General features: G+C 36.3%; 1 protein-coding gene across 2 annotated transcripts in view; it reads left to right on the plus strand.

Annotated features, from left to right (window-relative positions):
• Window positions 1-22,607, plus strand: part of COPS4 (COP9 signalosome subunit 4) — a 36,885-nt gene extending 14,278 nt beyond the window's left edge. Inside the window, exons 5-10 of one of the 2 annotated variants that reach the window (XM_022599410.3) lie at window positions 3,021-3,174; window positions 3,335-3,485; window positions 10,219-10,389; window positions 14,890-15,005; window positions 17,182-17,266; window positions 22,079-22,607. In XM_022599410.3, coding sequence (XP_022455118.1) covers window positions 3,021-3,174; window positions 3,335-3,485; window positions 10,219-10,389; window positions 14,890-15,005; window positions 17,182-17,266; window positions 22,079-22,212 — 811 coding nt within the window. In that variant the 3' untranslated portion in view covers window positions 22,213-22,607. The remainder of the gene's footprint in view (window positions 1-3,020; window positions 3,175-3,334; window positions 3,486-10,218; window positions 10,390-14,889; window positions 15,006-17,181; window positions 17,267-22,078) is intronic. The other variant, XM_022599411.3, reaches the window with a different exon arrangement.
• Window positions 22,608-25,885: the final 3,278 nt, after the last annotated feature.

Below are 25,885 nucleotides of genomic sequence, written 5' to 3' on the forward strand. Positions count from 1 at the left end.
ACTCTGGCATTTTAGATCGGATAATTCTTTGTCCTGGAGGCTGTCCTGTGTATTGCAGATGTTTAGCAGCATCAGTGGCCTCTACTCACTAGATGCCAGTGACACCACTATGCCTAGTTGTGACAATCAAAAATGTCTGTAGGGCTTCCCTGGTGGCACAGTGATTGAGAGTCCGCCTGCCAATGCAGGGGACATGGGTTCGTGCCCCGGTCCGGGAAGATCCCACATGCCGCGGAGTGGCTGGGCCCGTGAGCCATGGCCGCTGAACCTGTGAATCCGGAGCCTGTGCTCCGCAACGGGAGAGGCCACAACAGTGAGAGGCCCGCATACCGAAAAAAAAAAAAAAAAGTCTGTAAACATTGCAGATTGTTCCCTGGTGGGCAGAATAGTCCCAGTGATCTATGGTAACAGCCAGGAACACAGAGTATATGGGTGCAGATATTAGTAATGTGGTGATGGAGTTTGTGCAAGTACTCTTTTCTTTGATTGTTTCAATACTCTTAGTGAAGTTGGAATCAGAGTCATCAGCTGAAGTGTGGATGGGGGTGAGAGTTGTGAGGTTGAGGAGATATAAGAATATCAAAAAAAATTCTCTGGGAGAGTGAGACGGTGTACAGCATTAAGGCCCATTTAAAGGTCGTAGTCACTAAAATGAGATCAGTCAGATTGGTTGGGTGTTTTTCTTCATCAGAGTTCGGCTACATGGTTGCAGGAAAGGAGTAGATGAACCATTAGGTTTAACCAGCATTATGATTTCGCCCAACCAGTATGACAGCATGAGAGGGGCAAGGGAGACGAGCGCACGTGCAATTCAGTGATGGAAATGATTGACCATAGGAATTAAGCCAGGTAAGGAGGAAGTGAGGCCTTTAAGGGGAAAAATACAATAACTGTAGTAGGATCAGTGGTTTGGAGTCACAATGGGTTCAATGGATTGTTAGGTTTGAGATAGTAGAGAAAATGAGATGGAAAAACAATTAGAAAAGATTAAGATGACTCTTATCCAGTCAGTCTTACCTTTGATATGTATTTTAAAAAATATTTATAGTTCTTTATGAAACATTCCTCCAAAGTATATTGTATAGAAGGATGAAAGGTGTGAAACTCTTGGTTGTATTATTAAACACACTTCCTCTTTCAGTTGGCAAGTATAAAAATAACTGAATGACAAAAAATATTTTCAGTTACTTCTCTACTCTTTTACCAGGTGAATAAGGGATTCTCTTTTTGTCTTCATTAATAGTTGTGATCATAAGTCAAACACTACTTCAGGCATCTTGCCTTTTGTGCATTTGTGAAATTGTTAGACAGTGATGCCCGTTGAAAAAGCAATCAGTGTATTAAAAAGCCTTCATTCATACACAGATGTTGAATTTTGTTTTCTAAGGCCTCTTGTTAATTTGGGTTTTTGCTTGGATAGTTTGAAAAGGCTGGAGGCTTTCTTAATTGCTTTGGTCTTATTCTGTCTGGAACAGTTTCTCCCTAGCACAGAGCAAATGATTTATTTTCATTGGTAGTTGATGTAAATATAAAATAGATATTGTTCTTTGCAGTGGTGGTAATTATCATTTTGAGAGTACTATAACATTATCTGTGAGGATACCAAGAACTGAAAATTCAGTGGTTTTTCTAAACAAGTTAAAGTGATTTGGGTAAATTATTGACAGCCTGTTTCTTTAAAAAATGATTCACTCTGATTATGAAAGTAATGGACATAATAGATATCTTGGCATAAAATATGAAAATGCAAAAAATATGGTGCTATTTATAGCAGTTTATGTAAATATGAGTTGTGAATGGAAATAATATAATAAAAAATAATATATGACTTATGGAAAATTTTGAATTGATATAACATTTTTTTTTTTTTCTGTACGTGGGCCTCTCACTGCCGTGGCCTCTCCTGCTGCGGAGCACAGGCTCCGGATGTGCAGGCCCAGTGGCCATGGCCCACGAGCCCAGCCGCTCCGCGGCATGCGGGATCCTCCCGGACCGGGGCATGAACCCGTGTCCCCTTTATCGGCAGGTGGACTCTCAACCACTGTGCCACCAGGGAAGCTCGATATAAAAATTTTTGCAGAATTAATTTCAAAGCTGGGCCAAGTCAGTTGTAAACTCTGTTCTTGCCAAATGGTGGCTCCACTTTTGCTGGTAAATAGAATTAATTTTTCTGTGAGGATTAATCTTGAATTATGTGAGTTTTGAATTATGTTAGGTCTTCAGTTATACATTTTTTGCATAAAATGTGACTATTTGGATAAAGAAGAAAAATGAAAACCACCTGTATTCTCAGAGATAATTGCTATTACTATCTTGATATGCATGTATAGAAATACATTTTGATGGTGTTTTATGTACTGTTTTATCCAATTTTTTCACTTAGCAAAAACTTATGACTATTATCAGAAGTAATTATTATAATAACTGTATAGCATCTACCATCTTTATGTACCACAACTTAATTGATTACCACAAATACGATTATGGGTGATTTCCATTTTTTTTTTATTACGGATATTTATGAATAACTTTACAAATGGATATTCTGTACATATATATGTATGTACAACCATGATTTTTTTTTAAGGATTTATTTTTTAGAGGTAAAATACAGTAGGTAAAGAGGATATGCATTTTTAAAGCATTCAAAGGATGTTTGGAGAGCATACTGCCAAATTGTTTTCCAGGATGGTTGTACATGTTCATAGTTCCCCTGGTAGTATATGATATGTCCCTGAACTGAGCTTTTTTTTTTTTTTTTTAAGATCTTTGATTTGTGAGATTATCTGAGGATTAGAAGAAGCTAAAATAAAACATGAACAATGATAAAAATAATAAAAATTCAATAAATCTTATTCTGGAAATATGTTTTAGCTTGTCTACGTAATATACTGCAATAAAAGTATGATTCCCTTATATTAACAGAATATATATAAGGAAAAAATAATGTATTTCCTACCACTCCCAAAATTTTCTTGATGAAATATTTAGTCATTCTGTGTCTTTCTGTTATACCCTAGACAGTACAATGTAGATTATAAACTGGAGACATACCTGAAGATTGCTAGGCTATATCTGGAGGATGATGATCCAGTCCAGGCAGAGGCTTACATAAATCGGGCATCATTGCTTCAGAATGAATCAACCAATGAACAGTTACAGATACATTATAAGGTAACAGATGAGCTAATTTGGAAAATTAATTTTGTATTGGAGAATCCTTCAGTAATAAGGTGCTCCAGAATATCTGATAAATGCTGTTATATAATAGAAATTTTCTTTTGCTTTTTATTTTTAGTTTTTCTCCCTAATTGAAACATTTTCCCTCTTATAGGTCTGCTATGCACGTGTTCTTGATTATAGAAGAAAATTCATTGAAGCTGCACAAAGGTACAACGAGCTCTCTTACAAGACAATAGTGCACGAAAGTGAAAGACTAGAGGCCTTAAAACATGCTCTGCACTGTACCATCTTAGCATCAGCAGGTAAATATGTCATTTACACTTTAATGAACAGTAAGTTATCTTTGCTTAATAATTTCAGGTTCATTACTATTTGAGGATTTAGTAAGGAGCTATTCTTTAAGAGGATGTCTTATTAATAAAATTATGATAAATTTAAACAGTTAAAAACAGCGCATTGCTAACTTAAGACATTTTAAAATATGCATTTATCAGCCTATCAGGTACTAGGAGTAGTTAAGAGATAATCTGAAGTTTAGTTCTCCTAAAATATCACTGAAAAAATGGATATTAAATTGAGAATTAGACAAAGGGAAATGAAAATTAAAATCTAGAAATGAGTGCTGTGATAATGTACTGCTTTGGGTTTGTTTTTTTTTTATATTCAAGCCTCAGTTTTAGACCTGGTGCTTATCTTTTTCTTCCATAAATATAAATAATAAACTATTCTGTATTCTTTTTTACTAAACTGTAACATGTAAATCATTCAACTTATAAAGCAGGAAAGGGCATTGAGAGGAAATGCTGATAATTCTAAGCCATGGCTTGCTTTTCTAAATCATTTTAGAATGTCTATTTTTTTTTTTTTTTGCGGTACTCGGGCCTCTCACTGTTGTGGCCTCTCCCGTTGCGGAGCACAGGCTCCGGACGCGCAGGCTCAGCGGCCATGGCTCACGGGCCCAGCCGCTCCGTGGCATGTGGGATCTTCCCGGGCCGGGGCACGAACCCGTGTCCCCTGCATCGGTAGGCGGACTCTCAACCACTGCGCCACCAGGGAAGCCCAGAATGTCTATTTTTGAACTGTGTTTAGTTGAGAGCCTAATGACATGTTCAGACTACACATTTCATTCTCTTTGTAGCAGTCATCTTATTTATTTTATTTTTGTTACTGAAAAGGCAGTACATAAAATGGACTGCTTTGTACTCTGAAGAACTATTACTGATTCTTTTATTTCCTTCAATATAAAAGTGTGTATCCTCTTTTTTATACACAAATGATAGCATGATAAATACACTTTTACAACTTTCTTTTTTTATGTGGATATTCATCACAGTGGTCTTTATATGTCATTACATAAAGCTCATTCTTTTTGATTTTCTGTTGTTTGGCTTTATCATAATTAGTCAATTATAAACAATGCTGTAGTGATTATACACATATGTGAATATATGTATAGGTTAAATTCTTGAATCTAAGGGTACATACATTTAAAATTTTGATAGAAATTATAAGTTGCCCTTTAATGTTAGACCTTCTAAACAACAATATCTTTGTGAACCTGATTACTCACGCACACATTACCAAATTTTTTTGTCCTTGCTAACCTGGTAGAAGAAAAATAGTATTTCATTCTAGTTTTAATTTGCATTTCATTTATCATGAATACTCTTGGACATCTTTTCATGTGTTTAAAAAAGTCGTTGAAAAACCCAATCTTTTGAGTGAATTATCTGTTTATGTCCATTAGCCATTTTGTTTGTTTTTATCTTTTTTTAATAAAAGCTCTTCATGTATATAAGAAATTAACAGTTTTTTTCTCCCAATTTATTGTCCCCTTTTTAGCTGTGTTTATGAAATTTTTGCCATGCAGAAACTTTAAATTTTTATATAGTTAAATATTTTTTAATCTTTTATGGTTTCTGGGTTTTGTTGACTTGCTTAGAAAGGTCTTCTCTATTGTGAAATTACATACTTTAAATTCCTTCATGTTTTCTTCCAGTACTTTAAGTTTTCACATCCTCTGGTCTCAGGACCCCCTTAGACTCTGAATAATTGAGAACCCTAGAGAGCTTTTGTTTATGTAGGTATATCTGTTGATTATTGAATTAGAAATTGAAGTGAGAAATTTTAAAATATTTATTAATTCATTTAAAAGTAACAATAATAGATCTCTTAGGTATAAACGTAAATGACATTTTAATTAATTTTATTTGTTTTTTGGTTGCACCACACGGCTTGTAGGATCTTAGTTCTCCGACCAGGGATCCAGCCCATGCCCTGGGCAGTGGGAGCACAGAGCCCTAACCACTGGACTGCCGGGGAATTCCCGACATTTTTATAAAATAGCTGTTTTTTCTAAAACAAAAAAAGTTAGAGAATTGGAATTGTTTTACTTTTGACTTTACAAGTCTTTTCATTGTCTAGCTTAATAGACAGAAATTGAATTCTTAAATGTACTTCTGTGCTTAGCCTGTTTTGATATGTTTTGGTGGGAGTATATGAAGAAAACCCAGCCTCACACAGATATGTAGTTGGAAAAAGGAGGCATGTTTAGTGACTTTTTCAGATAATCGTGGGTATTCATCTTTGATACTATAACTTGACAAGTAGTGTAGTTTCTTATGGGTTAATTGGAATGTGGCATCTGAAACCATATCAGTGAACGTTTTGCACTCTATAATGTTAAAATCTTGGTCTGTCTTCAACGTTGGTGGATCTTTTACCCATGTAAGATTTTGTACCATCATGTATTGGTTGTTTGGAAAATGTTGGTTTGCTGATTTATGCAGAGCTTCCAAATATTGATGTACTTTATTATACAATATCCAATATCCAATGTATTACCACTGATCTCATCAGAAAAACCTTTAAGTATTGGAAGGTTGTCAGCCTCATAGTGGCAGATAGAAGTTTTCAGAAATTTTAATTTTTTTCTTTAAAACTCAAATTTTATCAAGGCCAGCAAATGCTGTTGATTGGTGGTAACAGGCTCACTTTGTTCATTTTTAAGAAAATGTCTGCCAAATACCTAAGTCTGGAAACCATAATTTGTCAGTTGTTATTTTAAGTGAATGTGTTCCATGAAAAAGAGACTAGTTCAGCTTGCACTGTTTCCTTGGGACAACCATTATACTTTGGTTTATAGCAAAAGTGCTGTAAGTACATTTCGCATTTCATCACACAAAATATTAAAAAGGTATGTTCTCAAGTGTCAAGATTTAATGAAAATAATTTTTTACTGCTGCTAGGACATTCTTAAGTGAAACTATCTCTTTTGACTGTTGAGTGTGTGGCATAATATAGTTTGTTGCCAGTACCACTGCCTTGATTTGTGCTATGGTGCCAGTAGTCTTTGCCACCATTGCTTTTGCACTAGCAGTGCAAATGTCAACTCAATGAAGAAGGCACAGGATGTCTTTGTTATTCTAAATTTAGTGTCAACCACTGATCCCTTGAAAAGGTCATGGGGACCGCCTTTGAGAATCGCTGCTTCAGGGTTTCATTTTTTACCTTCATGCTTTCAGGAGATGATCTCTAACCCTTGCCCCCCAAGAGTAATCACTAGTATAGATTAGTTTCACCTACTTAAATTTACCTATAAATCCTAATCCAGTTGGAATTATTTTAGTGTAAGAAATGAGATAGGAAATTAACGTTTGTTTGTTTGTTTTTCTAAATGGCTAGTTATTTGACCTGGCATTCTTTATTGAATAATCCATCTTTTTTTTCCCTGTTGATTTGAAGCACACTGTAGTAGATTTCTGGACATAGTATTCTGTTCCGTTAATTAGCCTATTTATGAATATACTTGTACTATGCTCTTCAAATTATTATAGCTTTATAGTGTTTTATTATCTTGCAGATCTACTTCCCCTTCATTACTCTTTTTCTAAACTTTCCTGGCTTTTTGTCATATTTGCTTTCTCACTCTCTCTCATGCGCACACACACATATTTTTTGATGTATCATTTTAAAGTAAGTTGTAGGCCATCATGACACTCCCTCTTTATATATCATCATGTATCTCTGTAGAACAGGAACATTTTTCTACATAACTGCAATACCATCATCATCCCTAAAAAAATTAACAGTGATTCCACTGTAAAATTTAGCAGCTGGTCCATGTTATCACTGCCCCAGTTAGCTCAAGAATATCTTTTATACCTGCCTTTTTCCCCTTGAACAAGGAGCAACTTCATGTGTGGCATTTGGTGATTATGGCTCTTTAGTCTTTAGACTCTTTTAGTCTAGAGTAGTTTCCTTATTTTTCCTGCCAACTTTATTGTGATATAGTTGACATACAACACTGTATAGTTGCCTCACTTAAAAAAAGAAAAAATACTGACTTTGAAGTTGTTAGGTAAAATGTCCTTCATCCTAGATTTTTTGATACATATATTGTTTTTTTATTCCTTAATCCCCTATATTTCCTGTAAAATGGAAGTTAGCCAGAGGTGAGATTAGATTCAGGTTATTTTTTTTCTAGCAAGAATACCTTATAATGATGCTGTGTACTTGCTGTTGAATCACATCAGAGAGCACAAACTGTCAGGTTGGTCCCACTGTTAGTGATGCTGAGTTTGTTCATTTGATTAAGGTAGAAATTCCATTGTAAAGGTACATTGTCCTCTCTGTATTTTGTAAATAATTCATGGGGTGCTGCTTTGACACTACAAAAATCCTGTTCCCCAAATTCCTTTCACATATTCCTTTCCATAATTTAATATCTATTAATAATCCTTGCCTGGATCACTCGTTATATGTGTAATATAAAATAAAAATGAAAAATGTTGATTTACTAATTCTTTTCTTCTGTATTTATTAGATAGTATTCTTCAGGAGCTTTCCTTTTTTCTCCTTTTTTTTTTTTCCCAAATATCACTGTGGATTTTTTTTCTTAGCTTATTTTTCTGCGTGTATAATGTACACACAGAAAACTGTACATATCAGAAGTGTACAATTTGATGAATTGTCACAAATGAATACCATCACGTAATCAACATCCAGAACAAGAAACAAAATATTACCAGCACCCTGAAATATTCTGTCCTGCTTTCTCCTAACCACTGGCCCCAACCCCTATCCCCCAAGAGCAATTGTTAATATATATTAGTTTTGCCCGCTTCTTGTATTTATATAAATGAAATCATATAGTATATATACTCTTGTCTTGCCTCTTTTGCTCAGCTTTATGAAATTTATCCACATTGTTACATTCAGTTTCTTCATTTTCATTGTTACGTGGTATCTCATTATGTGAATATACCACAATTTGTTTATCCTATTGCCTTCTTATTAGCTATTAGTAATAGTACTGCTGTGAACATTCTTGTATATTTGACTCTGTTTTTTATTTATTCAGTGTGTCACAATAAATTATAGTTGTTATTCTTTTTGATGCTCAACTTGTCCCAAATATGACCAAATTATGTCTTTTTGACACAGCCCCATTAGTCTTTGAGTACTTGCCTGAAATGTATCAATAGCATAAAAAGATGCTTCAGGCTCCTTTTGTATTTTCCCTGTTTCAGACATGAAATCAGCTATTTTTTGAGGATCTCTAGTTCCTTTTAATGAGGATAGTGAGATCAGGTTACTAGATATGCTCATTGATGCTGGGTATCGTTGTCATTAGGCTCTTTCAGTATATAGAGCTAAAAATAAATTTAAAAAGAAAAAGTTTGTTCATATTATTTCCATTAGTTCAGTTTTTAATGTCATCAGTTGTCATGTATTTTTTCACCATTTAAAGGTCCTTGAAGGTATAAATTGAAACTATGAAAATCAAGTTTCCCATCTGAGAAATGTTTGTTCATCTTTTATAAATTTTTTATTATTAGGGGAAGAATGCATGTTCATTGTAGAAGTACAGATAAGCAAGAAGAAGAAAATAACAACTATAACTGGAACCACGTGTAACATTTTGGCATATAGTTGGCTCTCCATATCCAGGGGTTCCTCATCCGCAGATTCAACCAACTGTGGATTGAAAATATTTTGGGAAAAAAAATTCTAGGAAGTTCCAAAAGGAAAACTTGAATTTGCCACGTGCCAGCAACGATTTACATAGCATTTACATAGATAGATCATCTCTAGGTATTATACATAACCTAGAGATGATCTAAAGTATAGGGGAGGATGTATGAAGGTAATGCAAAAGCAATATCACTTTATATAAGTGACTTTTGCACCTGCAGATTTTGGTATTTATTGGGGGGGTGGTCTTGGAACCAATCCCCATTGGATACTGAGGGAATGATTGTATATCATAGTCTTCACAAATGAATATACAGTTAATCCTCATTATTCACAGATTCCACATTAGTGACTTTGCCTACTTCCTAAAATTTATCACCCCCAAATCAGTACTCAAAGCACGATGCTTTCACAGTCATTTGCAGACATGTGCAGAGCAGCAAAAAATTTGAGTCTCCCTGTTTATGTTTCTAGCTGGGATCGAACAAGGCAATGCTCTACCTTGTTTCAGCTCTCATACTATAAACAAGTGTCCTTTTTGTGGTCTGTTTAATACCACATTCTCCACATTTTCATGCATTTTGTTGGTGGTTTTGCTGTCTAAAATGGCCCCTAGCATAGTGCTGAAGTACTATCTTGTGTACTTAAGTGTGGGAAGTCTGTGATGTGCCTTTTGGAGAAACTACGTGTGTTAAGTTAGGTAAGCTTAATTCAGGCATGAGTTATAGTGTAAGCCATGAATTCAATGTTACTGAATCAACAATATGTATTGAATGTGGTGCCTTTAAACAGAAGTACACAAAACAAGGTTACATATTGACCAGCTGACAAAAATGTTGTGACCAGAGGCTCATGGAACCTAACCCCATATATCCCCTAGGAGCAGGTGTTGAGTATTCACTAATACAGTGTTGGCAGCAAATTTATAGAACATAACTACCAGAAATAACGAGAATCAGCCTGCATATTTTAGTAGGCAAAAATGGGGTCATAAAAAAGATTGCTTTTCATTGAAAAAACAGATTGTGAGAATATGTGATGCTCATTTGTTCCCCTTAGGACAGCAGCGTTCTCGGATGCTTGCTACTCTTTTTAAGGATGAAAGGTGCCAGCAACTTGCTGCTTATGGAATCCTCGAGAAAATGTACCTAGATAGGATCATCAGAGGAAATCAACTTCAAGAATTTGCTGCCATGCTGATGCCTCACCAGAAAGCAACTACAGCTGATGGTAATGATTACTTCTTATAAGTATGTGGTAGTAAATATTGAGGTCACACTAGTAGAACATATGTTAAATTTGAAGCATCTTGATATCTTTCTGTAATATTTTTATGTAACACTTGATAAAAGAAGTATTGACTGAAGATGAATATTATACACAGATATGAGTTTGAAGTATAAGAGTAGCTCTATTGGAAAGCATTTCATGGAATAAAGCATTTTTTGGAAACTGTAAGAGCAGAAGAATTATAGGCTAGGCTTATAGCGCCTGGTTTTTTAGAGACTCAAACCATTTGATAAGTACCTTAATTAATCTTAAACATCAATTTGTAACAGAGCATAATTATCCAGTCCTATTTTAGACAGAGCAAAATTTGGCACAATAGCTTGCCCAAGGTTACTGAGGGGAAAGTGTTTCCAATAAGAATAGAACTTGGTGTCGTGTTTCCTAGGTATTTGCTTAAGTCAGACTGCCTTTGCTGGGAAAGAATTTTGTAATAGATGCTTGTTCATAACATCAATTATTTTATGTATGTTTATCTACAGAGGTTTTAAAGTAGCTTATAACAGTAACACACATGATAATAAAAATATAGATGTAGGCCACCAGAAACATGGAAAAGGTCAAGACAAACGTGCAGAGCTGTCAGACTCATTGCCTTGGATTCACTGTCATCCCATATTGAAGAGAATCTAGCTGTAAAGAATTATTTATGTAAGATTTGGCTGAAAGGTATATACCTCACCAGTCTTACTGCCCTGAGTTACAGATTATTGAAGCAATTATATTGACCTATAGAATTTCTTTTATTTAATTGTACTTTAAGAAACAAATCAATTGATTATTATCTTTCTGTCTAAAGGAGATATTTATTCTATAGGATATTCTTTATGCAGATCCTCAGAAAAATTCCTTTTCAGTCTTAGGATTAGTTGTGATTCTCCGGAGCAATTGATTTTTATCTTATTTAAACACTGTGAGTTGATAAACTGGTTGGTTTTCTTAATTTTTAAAAAAAATGTATTTATTTATTTTTATTTTCTGCTGCATTGTGTCTTCGTTGCTGCGCGCGGGCTTTCTCTAGTTGCAGTGAGCGGGGGCTACTCTTCGTTGTGGTTTGTGAGCTTCTCATTGTGGTGGCTTCTCTTGTTGCGGAGCATGGGCTCTAGGCACACGGGCTTCAGTAGTTGTGACATGTGGGCTCAGTAGTTGTGGCTTGTGGACTCTAGAGCACAGGCTCAGTAGTTGTGGCTCACAGGCTCTAGAGCACAGGCTCAGTAGTTGTGGCACACGGGCTTAGTTGCTCCATGGCATGTGGGATCTTCCTGGACCAGGGCTCCAACCGTGTCCCCTGCATTGGCAGGCGGATTCTTAACCACTGTGCCGCCAGGGAATTCCCGGCTTTCTTAATTTGATGGGCTGCTAGAAAGTTTAAAAAATTAAACTTGTAGCCCACCTGTAATGTGTGTGTTTTGATTGTTGTTATTCTTTTTCTTTTTAACTTTAAAATTTTCTTGTCTTCTGTGTATTCTGAGCAGCTTTAAATAAATTCTTTTGCAAGAAGATGTCTGACAAACAAAAGCTAGATAAATAAGAAAGAGTTTCTAGAATTGATGTAGTTGAGCTTCACATTTGACTTTGAGCATTCTGGCCATGAAAAAAAAAAAGATAACATCAGATAATTCTTTTCTCAAATGAGGGCTATTCACTAGGATCTTGGAGAATGCAAATGATTTTCAAATTTCTCATAGGAGACTATGTATCAATATATAGGACGGGCATTTTGTCTTCTTCCTCTTCCATTTTAGACTTTATTGCCTTCCTTATTTATCTTTCTTGGACATCTTTGTTTATTGTCATTACAACCCTAGACTAGCAATCTTGAGACATAGTTTTGTTGTTGTTATTACAATTCAGTGGTTTCAGTATATTCTCAGAGTTTTACAATGTAACTACTCGTCTACTTTCTGCTCTAGAGATTTGCCTGTTCTGGACATTTCATATAAATGGAATCATACAATATATGATCTTTTGTGACTGGCTTCTTTCACTTAACGTGATGTTTTCAAGGTTCATCCATGTTGTAGTGTGCATCAGTACATTCACTTTTATTGCCAAATAACATTCTGTTAACCACATTTTATTTCTTCATCAGTTAGTGGACATTTAGGTTATTTTCACTGTTTGGCTATTAATAATACTGCTGTGAACATTTATGTAAAAGTTTTTGTGTGGACATAAGCTTTTAATTCTCTTGGATGTATATCTAGGAGTGGAAGTACTGGGTCATATGGTAACTCTATATTTAGTCTTTCGAGGAGCTGCCAGACTGTTTTCCAAAGTGGCTGCACCATTTTACATTCCTGCCAGCTGTGTGTGAGAGTTCCATTTTCTCCATATTTTCTCCCACACTTGTTATATTATCTGTCTTTTTGATTTAGTCGTCCTAGTGGGTATGAAATGTGGTATCTTATTGTGGTTTTGATTTGTATTTCCCTGGGGGCTAATGGTGTTAAGCACCTTTTCATATGCTTATTGACCACTTTTAAATTGGGTTATTTATGCTTTTATTATTGAATTGTAAGAATTCTTTATACATTCTAGATCTTATTATCAGATAAATGATTGGCAAATATTTTCTCCCATTCTGTGTGTTGTTTCTTCACTTTGTTGATGGTATCTTTTGAAACACAAAAGTTATTAATTTTGATGAAGTCCAATTTATGTTTTTTCTTTTGTGGCTTGTGTTTACAGTGTTGTATCTAAGAAGCCATTGCCTGATCCAAGGTTATGAAAAGTTGTTCTATTTTCTTCTGTAAATTTTATAATTGTAGCTCTTACATTTAGGTCTTTGATTCATTTTGAGTTAATTTTTGTATATGGTGTAAAGTAGGGGTCCAACTTTATTATTTTGCATGTGAATATTCAGTTGTCCCAGCACCATTTGTTGGAAAGACTCTTATTTCCCCATTGAATTGCCTTGGCATCTTTGTTGACAATCAGTTGACTGTAAATGTGAGTTTATTTCTGGACTCTAAATTCTGTTCCATTATTCTGTATGCCTGTCCTCATGCCAGTACCACACTGTCTTGGTTGCTGTATCTTTGTAGTAAGTTTTCTTTTTTTTAATTTTTAAGTTTTGGCTGCGTTGGGTCTTCGTTGCTGCACGCGGGCTTTCTCTTGTTGCGGTGAGCAGGGGCTACTCTTCATTGTGGCGCGCAGGCTTCTCATTGTGGTGGCTTCTCTTGTTGCAGAGCATGGGCTTTAGGTGCACAGCCTTCAGAGTTGCAGCACGCAGGCTTCAGTAATTGTGGCATGTGGGCTCAGTAGTTGTGGCTTGCAGGCTCTAGAGCGCAGGCTCAGTAGTTGTGGCACACGGGCTTAGTTGCTCTGCGGCAGGTGGGATCTTCCTGGCCCAGGGATCGAACCCACGTCCTCTGCATTGGCAGGCAGATTCTTAACCACTGTGCCACCAGAGAAGTCCCTTGTAGTAAGTTTTGAAATCAGAAAATTTGAGTCTTCCAACTTTGTTCTTTTTAAAAATTGTTTTGGCTTCTGTGGGTCCTTTGAATTTCCATATGGATTTTAAGATCACCTTGTCAGTTTCTGCAAAGAAGCCAGTTGGGATTGCACTGAATTTGTAGATCAATTTGGAGAGTACTGCCATCTTAGCAATATTAAGTCTTCCATATTTTCCTGTTTATTTAGGTCTTTATATTGGAAAGTTGCTAAAAAAGTAGATCTTAAAAGTTGTCACAAGAAAAAAAATTATAACTGTGTGAGGTGATGATGTTAATTAACTAAACTTATAGTGGTAATCAATTCACAATATATACATATATCAACTCACTATGTTGTACACCTTAAATGAATACAATGTTATATGTCAATTATATCTCAATAAAACTGGAAAGGAAAAAAAAAGAAGTGGGTGAGCCACACCTTCAGGATGGGGCCTGAGGTCCATAACTTTGTCAGGCCCTGTATTATCTTACTTAAGGGAGGATCCTATGCCTGGTATCTCATGAAGGGATCCTGCCTTCCAAACATTTCTCACGTTTGCCTCAGAGTAAAGTGCTTGTGAAGTGCCCAGGGGAACAGAGATATTTCCATTGAGCAGTATTTTTTGACTTCTCAGGCTTACAAACAGCATGATTGTTTGCATGATTGTTTTGCTGCTGCTTGCTAATAAAAGTATGTGCTTATAGCAAGAAAAGAAAAGTTAGTGAAGTTGGTAGCTAGTCTGAGGAAGCAAAACCCCAAACCCAGAGGATTAAATCTGTTCAGCTAGTTAATAAATACTTGCCAATCATTTTCTAAATGTTATTTGTATTTAACTGCATGTTATTCAAAATGTATTAAGGGATTTTGGTTACTTTTAAAATTTTGATAAGAATAAAGGCAATGATTATGAGTTAGTACATGCCTAGAAAATTTTTAACAAGATGCATCTTTTAAGAGTGTAAAACTAGTTTCAAAATTATAACATTCTTATTTATATTTAAGGTTCTAGCATCTTGGACAGAGCTGTTATTGAACACAATTTATTGTCTGCAAGCAAATTATATAATAATATTACCTTTGAGGAACTTGGAGCCCTTTTAGAGATTCCTGCAGCTAAGGTATTTTCTTATTTGCAATACATAAAAGGAAGTTAAGAGACTAAATTATTGACATAAAGAGAAAATAAAATATATACAGTTGGACCTCCATATCTGCGGATACAAAACTTGTGGATATTTTGGAGGAATATTTTGGAGGGCCAACTGTATTCATTGTACTACTACATTTTATATAAGGGTCTTGAGCATCCGTGGATTTTGGTATTCATGGGGGCTACTGGAACCAATCCCCCATGGATACCAAGAGACGACTGTAATTGATAAATATTGGCAGTTGCAACAAAAATATACATTAAAAGCCTAAGGTAAATGGAAATAAATTATTTGAATGTCAAAATAGTACTGTAATGGAATTGTCTTTGATTTGGTTTTTTTTTTAAGTTGTATTTTATGGTAAAGTGACCTAGAATGGAAATCTTAAAGGGGTTCCAGGTTTTGATACCCATTTGTAAGAATATCTTTGTTTAGTATCTGTTTAAATCCACTTCATAGTGGTTTCTGATTTTTAACTAACATTTGATCTATGCTTAATTCTTTTTTCTGCCCTAGACTGACTCAAAGTTTAAAAAGTTCATCTCTTTGAGAGAATGACTATGGTAATACTCTAGGCTATTCTATTGTAACTTCTGTGTTTGATTTAACTTAAGAAGTTGACTGAGGGAGTTAATTTTATTCTTAGTCATGGTAACGTTTGGTTGGCTATGTATAAATTCCCAAAAAGTACCGGTCGTATGTAGAGGGTATTTCACATAACATCTATAAAACATTCTCTTAATTTTAAGTAACAGTAAAAGCAAGCAATCAACCTTACTTTTACCTAACTTGTAGAACTTTTTTTTTTAACATCTTTATTGGAGTATAATTGCTTTATATTGTTGTGTTAGATTCTGCTGTATAACAAAGTGAATCAGCTATATGTATACATATATCCCCATATCTCCTCCCTCTTGCGTCTCCCTCCCACCCTCACTATTCCACCCCTCTAGGTGGTCACAAAGCACCGAGCTGATCTCCCTGTGCTATGCAGCTGCTTCCCACTAGCTATCTATTTTACATTTGGTAGTGTATATATGTACATGCCACTCTCTCACTTTGTCCCAGCTTACCCTTCCCCCTCCCTGTGTCCTCAAGTCCATTCTCTACGTCTGCGTCATTATTCCTGTCCTGCCCCTAGGTTCTTCAGAACAATTTTTTTTTAGATTCCATATATATGTGTTAGCATACGGTATTTGTTTTTCTCTTTCTGACTTACTTCACTCTGTATGACAGGCTCCAAGTCCATCCACCTCACTACAAAACTTGTAGAGCTTAGAGTCATGTAGTTATGGTCACATCCCCTTTTATCTGTTATTGAAATTTAAATTTAGTATTTTCTAATACAATTCCTTTACGTGTACACATTCAACACACAGTAAAGGACGTGGAACAATTTCGGAACCAAGGCTTCAGTTACCATTAAATGGTGCTTTCTTCTTAGGCTTTGACGTATGATCCCTTGCTGAGACTAAGGGAAGTGAATATATTTTTAACAATAAATGCTAGTCACAGTCTGTTCAAGAGTGATTTAGGGTTGATTGTGAAGATGGTCAGAGTTACTAAAATGACTGTCACAACCAGTTTACTAAACAGACAGTAAACATGAAGTATTTCTTTAGGAATTAGGTAGAGGACCTTTTGCTCCCCTTTAATGGTCTTTTAAATCCTTTCGTTTCCCTTTTAAATTTGAACATTATTCCTCCTTTCAATATTTTCTTCAAAAATATTACTGTCTTAGAGAGTTTTGGGGGTGATAAATACTGTGAAAATTGAAATGAAATAAAATAAGAAAAGCTAGGGAGTTTTTTGAGATGTGGATCCCAGTGAGAGGAAAAATTGTTAGTTTGATTTTGAGCAGAGAGAAAAGTTGGTTAGAAGGCTAGATTCTTGCTTAAAATCTTACAACAAGAAAAACAGATCCCAATTAACTTAAAATAATGGATTGTACCCAGAAAGAATTGGGGGGATATAACAGGCAGATTTACAGGATTTATTCTTGTAATGAATGGCAGATGAACACATACGTAAAGCTTAGTGATGGGTAGCTAAACCAAGAGCTTTCAGTTCTCTTGGTGAGAATATGTGAATAACTAGAAATGATAATTAAAGTGTCTAAGAATTTATTGTTTTTTTTGAACAGGCAGAAAAGATAGCATCGCAAATGATAACAGAAGGACGTATGAATGGATTTATTGATCAGATTGATGGAATAGTTCATTTTGAAAGTAAGAAGTTTTGCTTGTTTATATCATAATGAAATGGCAGTGAAGTGTTGTATATTTGTGATTAAAACATGTTGAGCAATTTCCTTTGACCCAGAATCTTACTACTGGAATGAGCTTATTTCCCAAAGAAATAGTTTAAAATAATTTTTATGAACTTATATTCATGAATCTAATTAATGCAGCATTTTCTATGCCGTGGAAAAATTTGAAACTGGAATTGTTATATTAGTTCACTCATTTACTCACCAAACATTTATTGACCACATACCGTGTATTGGGCATGTAGAAATGACAGTTGAATTTCCTGTTCAGCAGCTCACTAAACTGATGAAGACAGACAGGTAAGTCGATCTCTTGTCTTTCTCATTGTCTAATACCTCCTCAGCCCTTCTTCCCACCTCATTTATGCCCTGGACCTTACCCAGAACCATTCCACTTGTACAGTTTTAATTTGAAGTATCCCACTCTGACCATGACCTTTTCCCAGCCTTTCTAGTGGTCTTTCTCAGGTACTTCTACCTCACCTCTTCCTTGACTGCATTGGAGCCTCTGGTCTATTGGCTTTCACTTTCTTTCAGTCAGCTCAGCCCTTTTTTAACCTTTACTGTTCTTCCTATCCAGCTTAGATTTCATGATTCATCGTGAATCATGAAATCAGGATTTCAATCATTTTCATGATTCAGTTACTTCTTTTACAGATGCCCCAGAACACTTGCCTGCGAACTTTTTGTTCCTGCTGTCCAGCAAAACTTCACCTTGAATGAACCCATTCTCCATCTTTTCCATGCCTGTACTTGAGTAACTAACTAACGTTGCTGGAGAAGAGTCAGAGCACCAGACAGATTGATACCACTGCAAAATTCAAGGTCCTGAATTCTCTACGCTGCCTGGGATTCTTGATACTTTTCTCTAGTCCACTTTTTCCCTACTCTGCAATGACTATTTCAAATTTCATTTTCCTAAACCTCTGACTTTTCTCCTTCTTCACTCTCTGTTCAATATAGATCTAATTCTGTCTTTTTCTTCTTTCATGTTATATGGGAGGTGGTTTCCATCTCTCTCTCCAGTTCTTCCTCTTGTACTTTGGATCCCTTCTCTGAACTCTGCCACTCCCTGCTCCAAAAGAAATCTTTTTTAGGAACCTGAGCTTAGCAATTATTTTGTCTATTTTCATCCTTTTTTTCTCTGTTGGCTTCTTTTTATCAATATTTAAACATGGTCAGGTCTCTTCCATTTTAACAAAAATCCTTTTATCTTTCAGGTTTCATCCTGACTTTTCCACATATTGAATAGGGTTGATCACTCACTCCTTTTTGAGTGCCCCCGCCCCTTCTTGACTTCTGTCATCTCCTTAAACCTGTTCTCCTGTTTTTCCTCCTATTTCTCCAGGTATTCTTCCCAGTTGTTTTTGTAGATTCTATAGTGCTTTAAATTTAAATATTGGGGTTGCTTGGGACATACTCCTTGGCCTTTTCCTCCTCACTCTACTGTTACCCTAGGTAATCTCACCTATTCCCATTGATTCAGTTACCATCTCTATGCAGACAGCGCTTAGATTTCTAGTGTAAATCTCCCTTCTGAGTCCCAGGTTCAGCGGCTCTAATTGATTAATAGGTGTTTCCCACCTGATTGCTTCGTGGGCTTCTCAGAATGAATATACCCAGAACTGAATTCACTATCTCCTCCACTGCCTGCCTCCCAAAACAGCCAGCCAGCCAGAAACTACACTGTTCACTTTCTCCAGCATTCCTTATCCTTGACCCCTTCTCTTCTTCACTGCCCAGAATCCTTCGAATTTTACCTTGTAGTGTATCTGGAATCCATGTACTTTTCTTCATTTCTTACTGTCACCAGCCTGTTCTGAAACCCTGAAACCCCTTCTGGGCTTAAGAAATAGCCTTTTAGCTTTTTTTCTCACATCTACAATAGCTCCTTTCTAGTCCAGTTGCCTTAGTAGAGCCAGAGGGATTGTGATCTTTTAAAAATGCGAACAAACAGAAAAAAGAAATAAAAACCAAATTATTAAATGTTACTCTCTTCCTTGACATGCTGATGAATGGCTTCCCCATTGCTCGTAGAGTAAGATTCTACAAAGTCTCCAAAAGGTCCTGCGTGATCCTTTATGGTTTTCTCTTTGCAATCCAGCTCACAGGACTTTTTGTTTTTTTCCAGCATTGTAAATTCTTTCCCACTTGAAACATTCCAAAATAGTCATCCCTCTCCACAAGCAGCCTCTCCAGCCATCTTCTGTTTGTCCCCATATCTTAGTTTGAACAATGTTAATCAATAATGATTTTCCTGACTTCCCAGGTTAGGTATGGCTTTAAGTTGTACATTCTTGTCACCCTGAATTTCTGAATTTGTCTAAATGTCTGTTTCTGTTAACCAAGCTCAGCTTCCTAGTGATAGATATTAAGTGTCTCTTGTTCTCCATGGTATATCCAGCATCTTTTCCAGTGCCCTGCACGTTGTAAGTGGGAAATAAATAATTATTGAATGAGCAAACACAGTGTATGATGAAGAGTATAGCAGAGGCGTCACAAAGTAAACACAATTTAAATTAACGTATACCAACTTGATAGAATATGGGATATTTTACTTTCTAATTTTCTTAGATGTAAAAACTGCAATGGTAAATCTGCTCATAATAAGAAGTAAAACATTACAAGGATGAATAAAGGAAGAGTCCGTAATGTCTTTCTACTTTCACCTGCATTCTTCTGATCCCAGCTGCCTGGCATAACTAATGTCAGTCTAAAGTCTCGTGTGCCTTTCTACATGCTTATATAGATAAGTAAAAACATGTAGAGATTTTTTAAAGTGGCATTATACTTTAAAGTACATAGTGTTCTATGAAGTGTTTTTTGTTTGTTTGTTTGTTTGTTTGTTTGGGGGTTTTTTGGCCACACTGCTTGGCACGTGGAACTTCCCCAACCAGGGATCTAGCCCATGCCCCCTGCAGTGGAAGCTCAGAGTCTTAGCCACTGGACCACCAGGGAAGTCCCAAAGTGGTTTTGTTTTTTTTTAAGTTAATGTACCGTGAATATATTTGCAAGTCACTAGATATAAATCTAATTTATTTGTTTTAATAGCTACATAATATTTCATGGAGTTCAACTATTTACCTGTTGATGGACATTCAGGTGGTTTCCTTGTGCGTATCTTTATATACTGGGACACTTAGTTCTATAGAACAGAGTCTCAGAAGTTGCATACTTTGCATCAGAGGATATACATATTTTGATTCTTAATAGCTACTGCCAGTTTGCTTTCCAGAAAGGTGTAGCCATTTACACTTCCACCAATACGAGACAATGAATCTTTAAGAGCTGGATATTCTTCTTCTTTTTATCTTTTGCCAGTTGTTGAGGGGAAAATACTATGTTATCGTTTTATTGTGCATTTCCTTGGCACTAGTGAAGTTTAATATCTTTCCATGTATTGGCCATTAGTATTTCCTTTTCTGTGAATTCATGTTAGTTTTTCTTGTCTATTTCCTTCATTCCCCCTCCACACCTTTCCTATCTGTGTTACAGATATTTTTCTCTTTCTGTCAGTTGTGTTTCTGTAACGCAATGCATGCCATAAACACATTTAAAAGCTCTTTTGCAGCCAAATATGTCCATTTTGAATTTTATGGCTTTTGTGTTTTCTGTATTGATTAGGAAAGTCTCCCTCCCACCTAGAGGGGTGGGATAGGGAGGATGGGAGGGAGATGCAAGAGGGAGGGGATATGGGGATATATGTATATGTATAGCTGATTCACTTTGTTATAAAGCAGAAACTAACACACCATCGTAAAGCAATTATACTCCAATAAAGATGTTAAAAAAAAAAGAAAGTCTCCCTCATTTTGGGATAAAATTAATATTTTCCTAAAATTTCTTCTAATATTTTATTTATTGTTTTATATTTAGAAATTTAATCTGTCTGCAGTTCATTTTTGTGTATAATTTTAAGGCATGGTCTAGTTGGTTTTTTTTTTAAGATGGATTGCCAATTATGCAAATATCTTTTATTAAATAAAACATCCTTTCTGATCTTTGGCGTATATTAGGTTCCACATATATGTTCGGATCTATTTCTGTACTCTATTTGGTTCCATTGATCTGTAACAATATTAGGTAATAAATTTATAGTAAATTTTACTGTTAATAAAGGAATACCTATTCCTCCACTACTATTTTTTAATTGAGTTGAAATTCACATAACATGAAATTAATCATTTAAAAGTGAAAAATTCAGTAACATTTAGTATGTTTACAGTGTTATGCAACCACCATCTCTACCTAGTTCCAGAACATTTTCATCTTCCCAAAAGGAAATCCCATGCCCCTTAAGCAATTACTCCTCATACCTCTCTCCCCAACCCCTGGCAACCAATTTCTATTCTGTCTCTATTTACCTGTTCTGGATATTTGATATGAATGAAACCATACAATATGTGACCTTTTAGCTTCTTTCAGTGATCGTAGTGTTTTCAAGTTTCACTTTCCCCAGTCGGTGGCAGTGTCTTACGAAGCAGTAGACATTGGTGAGGGAACAGGTGGCCTCAGTGAAGTTGTCTGTCTGACTGCTGCAGTTGAGGTGGTTTGGTTTTATTTTGTGTTTTTTGTTTTGTTTTGTTTATACTTTGTGCCAGTGATTGGGGTACTTTTCTTAACTATTTCTTAATTAGCTTAATTTCATTAACTAAGATTTTTGGAGTAAACTTTTAAAAATCAATGTTACTGTATTTATCTTCTAACCCAACATTCACTGTGGTTGCAAAGGAGTAATTTCAACTTTGTACATTATTCCTTTTTTCTTTAGCACGAGAAGCCCTGCCAACATGGGACAAACAGATCCAATCGCTTTGTTTCCAAGTGAATAACCTTTTGGAGAAAATCAGTCAGACAGCACCAGAATGGACAGCACAAGCCATGGAAGCCCAGATGGCTCAGTGAATCCTTGCAGACCTTCTGTGCACATTACATCTTTTTCCATGTTGTACAGATTAATTTCACTATCTCTCAAAAGCATTTGCATCATGACCTTACATATTTCAATCCCTTTTATGCTGGATTCAATTTAAAGAAGACATTATTAGAGCAGGAAGTACAAGCATTTAAAAATATGTAGTTCCCATTTATTCAGGGTCTCTGTATCAGGCTAACTCAGATGTTTTGAAAGCTTTTTCTTTAAACAGAGTAAGTGAAGTATCTGTGGCTAAAAAGTTTGGGATTTGTGATAACTTTGTAGTTATGTAAAACTTAAGTGCTTTGTGCCTCTCCACATGTGGTTATCTAATAAATGGAGAAGTGAGCCAAATAAAAGTAGTACTTTGTTTTTAATTAGTGAACAGTGTTTTGTTCCTTTTTCCTTTCAATTAAGCAGACAATTATTTATACCATATGCAAGAAATGCAAAGGTAAGCCAAAAAGCCTGTTCTCTAGGCATTCACAGAGTCACAGAGCTAAGAGTCAATATATGAAATACTTGTAGTTGTACCAAGTACTAGAGTACATAGGCAGGAGCTTTTCACTTAGCAGAGAGAGATCAGGGAAGACTCCTCAGGATTATTTCAGCCTTGCTTTTTAGTGAAAACAGGGAAGAACTTTTAAAAAAGAGTTTGGGAGCTTCCTTGGTGGAGCAGTGGTTGAGAGTCCATCTGCCGATGCAGGGGATGCAGGTTCGTGCCCCGGTCTGGGAGGATCCCACATGCCGTGAAGAGGCTGGGCCCGTGAGCCATGGCCGCTGAGCCTGCGCGTCCGGAGCCTGTGCTCCGCAATGGGAGAGGCCACAACCGTGAGAGGCCCACGTACCGCAAAAAAATAAATAAATAAAAATAATAAAAAATAAAAGAGTTTTTAGGCAATTACCAGTTTCAGCTCCAGCATATAAGGAGCTGAAGTCATCACTCCATCCTCACAGCAAGACACATCCCACAACATGCAAGGACAGATGGATAATGTAAGCAGACAGATTGAAATTTCAGAACTATAAAATTTTTAAAAATATAGTTGATATGCTAAGAGAGGATGGAGAAAATGGAATCATAAGAAAAAGGCTGAACAGGCAGAAAAATCAATGCCTTTTATTAGATCTGAAGGAGAATTGAGGTCATAGGGCAAACCACCACTCCCAAACTGGAGAAACAGCCAGATAGAATCACATTAGAGATCAGCTTACCAGGAGCAGACCTGCTTGGGCCAGTAACTGATATGAACAGTGAAATGGTAACTTTGACAAGTTACTGGATGCTAACTGGCTTGACAGTTAAAAACCCCACTCTTAAGAGAACCTCCACACTTTATAGGATTTATCCCCAGGAACCCCACCAAGTTCTCATGATTAAGATCAGGGATCCCCTTGTGTTTCAGGGGAGGAGAAGATAACTATTTTGAAATACACCCATATCATTTTCCATGACAAAGTCCTGCCGTCTGAAGGAAATTACTCTACCAGAGCCTTATCTCACCTGAGGAAAAGCAAGTTAGACAATTTCAGCCCCCTTTAGCCTTCTTATATCATGGGAGAAGAGAAAAAAATGTCTTAAGAAATACTTCTGAAAATCACAGCCCAGGGACCCAGGCCAAATAAAAGACAGAGATATAAGATTATTGAATGCTTCCCAAATACCCTTCCACCATGACAACAGAGTTCCAGTGTAGTATTTGTGGAGTATGACTGAGAGCTCCAAGACAGACTTTAACAAAGAATTCTTAGGGAAAAAACACAACAGGGAAGAAGACAAAACAACAAGGAAAATAGAGGAAACAAGCCTCTGCCACTTAGAGCTACAGAAAATGTTAAGTACTGCCTAGCTCCTATCTAGATTAACATAAAACCTTCTACTAAAAGACTAATTGCCTCAGTTCCTATTTCCTGATACGTCATGTCTGGCCTCCAACCAAAAAGTTACAAAGGGTGATCAAAGGCAAGAAAAAGCACAATTTGAAGAGACAAGCAAGAGAACCAGACTCAGATATGGCAGGGATGTTGAAATTCTCAGAACAGAATAGAAATTTAAAACAGCTATGTTTAATTTGCTAACGGCTCTCATGGAAAAAGTAGACAAAATGCAAGGACAGATGGGTAATGTAAGCAGACAAATTGAAGTTTCGGAACTGTAAAATTTTTTAAAATATAGTTGATAGCTAAGAGGATGGAGAAGATGTAATCATAAACTGCTCAGTTAAAATCAGAGCATCAACAATAGAGTGTCAAAGTACATGTGGCAAAAACTGATAGAACTGCAAGAAGAAGTAGACGAGTCCACTACTATATTTGGAGACTTCAATACCCGTCTATCAGCAATGGACAGATTCAGCAGGCAGAGAAGTAGTAAGGACATAGTTGAACTCAACAGCACCATCAATTGATTGGATCTAATTGTTATTTCTAAACCACTTCATCCAACAACAGCAGAGTACACTCAAGCTCACATAGAACATTCACCAAGGTAGACCACATCTTGGGCCATAAAACACACCTTAACAAGTTAAAAAAAAGAATAGATATCCTAAAATGTATGCTTTTAGACCACAGAGAAATGAAACTGAAAATCAATAACAGAAAGATATCTGGAAATTCCCTCAAAACTTGGAGATTAAACAACATACTTTGGGACTTCCCTGGTGGTCCAGTGGTAAAGAATCTGCCTTCCAATGCAGGGGACGTGGGTTTGATCCTTGGTCGGGGAACTAAGATCCCACATACTGTGGGGCAGCTAAGCCCATGTGCCTCAACTAGAGAGTCCGCATGCCACAAACTACAGAGCCCACAAACCCTGGAGCCTGTGTGCCACAACTTGAGAGATGCCTGTGAGCCACAGTGAAGAGCCCTCGTGCCGCAACGAAAGATCCTCCATACCGCAACAAATATCCCACATGCTGCAACTAAGACCTGACACAGCCAATAAATAAATAAATAAATAATAAAATACTTCTAAATAACATATGGATTAAAGAAGAAATCTCGGGCTTCCCTGGTGGTGCAGTGTTTGAGAGTCTGCCTGCCGATGCAGGGGACGCGGGTTCGTGCCCCAGTCTGGCAAGATGCTGTGGAGTGGCTAGGTCCATGAGCCAAGGCCGCTGGGCCTGCGTGTCCGGAGTCTGTGCTCCGCAACGGGAGAGGCCACAATAGTGAGAGGCCTGCGTACCGCAAAAAAAAAAAAAAAAAAAAGAAATCTCAAGAGAAATTTAGAAATATTTTGAACTAAATGAAAATGAAAATACAACTCATCAAAATTTGTGGGTTGCAGTGAAAGCAGTGCATATCTTAGGAAAGAATAAAGATCTAAGGTCAATAATTTAAGCTTCCACATTAGGAAACTAGAAAAAAAGCAAATTAAATCCAAAGTAAGAAGAAGGGAAGAAATAATAAAAATTATAATAGAGTGTAAACCAGTGAAACTTGAAAACAGGAAGTTGATAAAGAAAATCAATGAAACCAAAGTCTGGTTCTTTGACAAGATCAATAGAATTGGTAACTCTAGCCAGACTAAGATAAAAAGAGAAGGCAAATTACTAATATCAGGAATGAAGGGGGCCATCACTACAGATCCTATGAAGAATAGAAGGATAATTAAGGAATAATATGAACAACTCTGTGCTGACAGATTTGATAACCTAGATG

Source organism: Delphinapterus leucas, chromosome 5 (genome assembly GCF_059928025.1).
Source record: "Delphinapterus leucas isolate spDelLeu-1000000601 "Yukka" chromosome 5, BTC_Dleu_Yukka2, whole genome shotgun sequence".
In the NCBI taxonomy this organism is placed as follows: Eukaryota; Metazoa; Chordata; class Mammalia; order Artiodactyla; family Monodontidae; genus Delphinapterus; species Delphinapterus leucas.